Source organism: Sinocyclocheilus rhinocerous, unplaced genomic scaffold (genome assembly GCF_001515625.1).
Source record: "Sinocyclocheilus rhinocerous isolate Xijiao unplaced genomic scaffold, SAMN03320098_v1.1 scaffold2541, whole genome shotgun sequence".
NCBI lineage: Eukaryota > Metazoa > Chordata > Actinopteri > Cypriniformes > Cyprinidae > Sinocyclocheilus > Sinocyclocheilus rhinocerous.
The window spans coordinates 319,333-323,394 of record NW_015631094.1 but is presented as its reverse complement, the minus strand read 5'-3'; the positions used below and the strand labels follow the sequence as shown (position 1 = coordinate 323,394).

Below are 4,062 nucleotides of genomic sequence, written 5' to 3'. Positions count from 1 at the left end.
ATATATATACACATATATATATATATATATATACACACACACACACAGAAATATATCATATATTTATTTACTTCACAAAACCAGAAATCTGCATGTTAATGTTAATTGTAAACTGCATGCAATTTTTTCTCAAATGACTGCTTTGTCAAAACCAGATGTAAACAGGACCTGTAAGATGTCTGAAACATCAGCACTGATCAGGTTGCGATACTCACCCGTACCAGTAGCGCGGGTCGTTGGGCAGGCAGTGGTTGAGGCTCCTCTGGGCCAGCGCTTTCTTCTTGTTGAGGACGAACTCCTGCAACCTCATCTTCACCTCAGTGCTCGCCACAGCGCCTGTCGATCACAGCCCACAGTTCAGGAAGATCACAAACAGCCAAGCAGTGGGACATTAATGGCATTTTCTCAGCCTCTAGCTGCGCTATAACGCTAGATCTCTCTAAAAGCCTCGGGAAGGGGTTTTATGCATTTGTAGACAGTCGTCAATTTCTTCGCCATTTCTAAACCCTGTAATTTGCAGTGCTGTAATTTCGTCTTCTAAATGCTCTTAAAAAAACTCTTAATAGTCTGAGACTGAGAAGATCGAACAGTGCCCAATTGATCACGACCACAAAGGCTGACACTTGTTTTCTGGTGTCGATAAACCGCTCTTCCACTGCAGCCAGACTCGGTTCAGATATCTCTTCACATCTGAGAGGAACGACCCCTTTATCCGGTCTTAAATAGAGTGCAAACTCTCTATTCCAATTCCCTTGAGACCGCCAAGGTTAAACAAAGACGTCTTTTTTCTCACTATTGTTCCCTCTCTCAAAGAAACACATCAGATGGATGAATTCTCACAGCTTTTCCTTCAATTACCACCTTTCCCATCGCCTGTAAACATGTCCCCAGAGGCCGTCGCTGGTGTACGCACACATCTGCGCCGCCAGACAACACGCACTCCTCGCAGACAACAGGTGACCGCCGTGTCAACGACAACAGTGACAGATAAAAATAGACCGGCTGTACTGTACTGATAATCTTATAAGATATCAGACAATTGGTTTTGCCAAAAACTACCATAGACTTAACAGGCCACGCACACACTAGCTATGTTTCCCATTCTCCTATTTTTATGCACATTTTGAGATATCGCATTAAAAAAAACAATCAACGTAAACACTAGGGCTGGGTTTTGACACAAATTTCACGATTCGATTCTCATTCACAAGCTTGTGATTCGATTCAATTACCAATTCGATTCGATTCGATTCAATATCGATTATTTTGGATACATATCAGGTACAGTACATGCCAAATTTTCTCAAGGAAAAAAAAGTCTCTCAACTAATGCTGTAAAATATATGAGAGTCAGTTGGTACTACATTACTATAATACTGAAGGTTAAAATTGACTGATTGAGCGATTACATGAGAAAGGATACGGATTGTAAAGTTGTACTCTTTCTTTTAACTTACCTTCGGATGTTTAGTCATGTTTATTTTGTGTTGAAACTGGTATTAATGTGGAAGAGATGATCAGTTCACGTGTGCCTCGCGCTGTTCCGTCCATTAACTGAAAACAGGCTAGACTAATCGATTCTTGGCATTTAAGAATCGATATCGTTCCGTAAAAATGAGAATCGATTAATATTGAGATATCGATATTTTTTACCCAGCCCTAGTAAATAAATTCTTTACATGTGCATGGAAAAAAAACATACGCGGTTAAATTTTTTATCCAACAGGAAAACGTGCATAAACCAGAATGGAAATGCATTTACCAAATAAATTCTTTGATGTGCATCAAAAAAGTAATGTGACTTTGGGTGATAGGATGGCATAACCGGACTAACGTTGCACAGCAAGATAATAGGACTGCATTTACTGCATTTTGTGTGTGCACTCTGACGCACAACTAATTTATTATACTGTATATGAAAAAGTGACTTCTCATACTGCAGCAAATTACCTTTTTCGTAGTCAGGAGCTCCTGCTGATGTTTCAGGGCCAGGAGGTCCTGCTGATGCTGAAGGGGAGGAAAAAGAACACACACATAAACAGTATTCAAGTGAATACAGTGGACCTTGATTTCAATTGTCTTAAAGTCCTCATAAATTCATCAAAATAAGTATTTTATTTACTCTTTTTTTTTTAAACCCAACATTATTCTGTTTTTACTGTGCACGATTCTTTGGTGCATGTTATTTCAAATATATATACATAAAACATAAATAAAAAGCGTGAAGTAAATGAAAAATAAACATTAAATAAAAAATTAAAAGTAAACTATTGTTCAAAAGTTTAGGGTCAGTAAGACTTTTTAATTGAAAAGAAACGAACTTCCTTTCAGCAAGGATGCATTAAATTTGCAATCACTTACAAAATATTTTTGTGCTTTTTATTCATCAAAAAAATTCTGGAAAAAAAACGTCTCTACAAAAATATTAGACACGACTAAAACAACTGTTTTCAACAATTATAATAATAATAGGCTAAATGTTTCTTGAGCAGTAAAGCAGCATATTAGAATGATTTCTGAAGGATAATTTTTTTTACATTTTTACCAATCAGATTTTGGTAGTAAAAAGATGAAAACAGCATTTCACATTGACTCTACATTGACACGACTACACCAAAGTCGTACCACCAATAACTAGATGCAATTGTTGGAAATACCGACATCATACAAGAAAGCAGTTCCTGAATGTGTTTATCGATGTCTTGTTGTGTAGCATAAAAGCAACATTCCACTTTTTTTCCAAATGAAACTAACATAAGCAATTATCTCAACAGCTCCCTGACTAAAATGAGCGTTTAAAGACGCTGGTAATCTCTCTCACACTGTGCTCTGTAAATGCAGCCATTGCGTCTAACATTTCCCTTTAACTGCATTTCCACTTCTGCAGTTATTCAGCTCAGCAGCAGTCACATCCATTACTGGCTTGTGATGATGGGTAATATCAGAGCCGCATACAGCTGATGCTTGGATGCTGAGTGGATATCGGTGATTCTGGTCAGTTAAATCACATTAACACTGGCACAGGGTCTAATAAAGCTCATGGCTAGTCTGTAAGCAAGCAGTTACTTAAGAAGATGCTTTTATCCAGCCTCGATACTCCTCTTTTTGGTTATATAAGTCTTTCCTCTCACTTTCTGCAGATCCTGGGAGATCACCGGCGATGAGTCATGGGCGTCTGTCACTTGGCAGAGCGGGGCTGGAGGCTGTGATGACGCTGGAGTGGAGAGCACGTCTACCGAACCGCAAAGACTCTTCCTCATCAGACAAAGCTCTGACATTTCTAACTGGAGCTTTTCAAACCATGCCATCTACCTCACCTCATCAATATGCATGGGTCTAACCACCATTTCACATCACATCTGGGCTGTCTAAGACCAGAAATAAGCGATGACACGAACCAATCTCAAGGATGACATGCTCTCCCCCCCCCAAAAAAATTTAACATTAACATTAATAATAACTATTACAGTATATATATATATATATTTTTTTTTTTAGTATTTATTGGCTATTATGCACCTGAGCAGCATTAAACAGTCTGTACAAATAAACATACAAGCCATGTCAGATGCAGCTTCTTTTCCACTTTTGCAGTGTAAAGATGCATTTTGTTGATGTTGAAAAAAATTTGATTGGTAAAATAAAATAAAATAAAATAAAATAAAATAAAAATATGAATGGAAAAGTGGTGTTTGGTCAATGCATTGCGACAATCAGTGTAAAGTACTTTTTATGTTATGTATTGCTAATACATAAATTGAAATGTAAATTTGATGAATTATATATTAAAAATCATTAAATTAAATGTTATTTAAATAGATGTTATTTCATATATAAAATAAACTATTTATAAAAAATCTACTGGTATATACCGTATTGACCCGAATATAAGACGATGGTTTTTTCTTGGAAATACATCTAAAAAAAACGCGGTCGTCTTATATTCAGGGTCTAGACTTTGACATGTCAATAATACACCCACAACAATAGGTGGCGCCAAATACGCATAAAACGAGCGTGCCATGAAATACGTAATGTAATGCGTGTTGTAAAGATCGCGAG

General features: G+C 37.1%; 1 protein-coding gene across 1 annotated transcript in view; it reads right to left on the bottom strand.

Moving 5' to 3' along the window:
* Positions 1 to 4,062, bottom strand: part of hdac4 (histone deacetylase 4) — a 261,791-nt gene that overhangs the window by 105,163 nt on the left and 152,566 nt on the right. The window contains exons 5-7 of the mRNA XM_016554337.1: positions 1,951 to 2,007; positions 558 to 573; positions 216 to 336 (exon numbers count right to left, since the gene is read on the bottom strand). Coding sequence (XP_016409823.1) covers positions 216 to 336; positions 558 to 573; positions 1,951 to 2,007 — 194 coding nt within the window. The remainder of the gene's footprint in view (positions 1 to 215; positions 337 to 557; positions 574 to 1,950; positions 2,008 to 4,062) is intronic.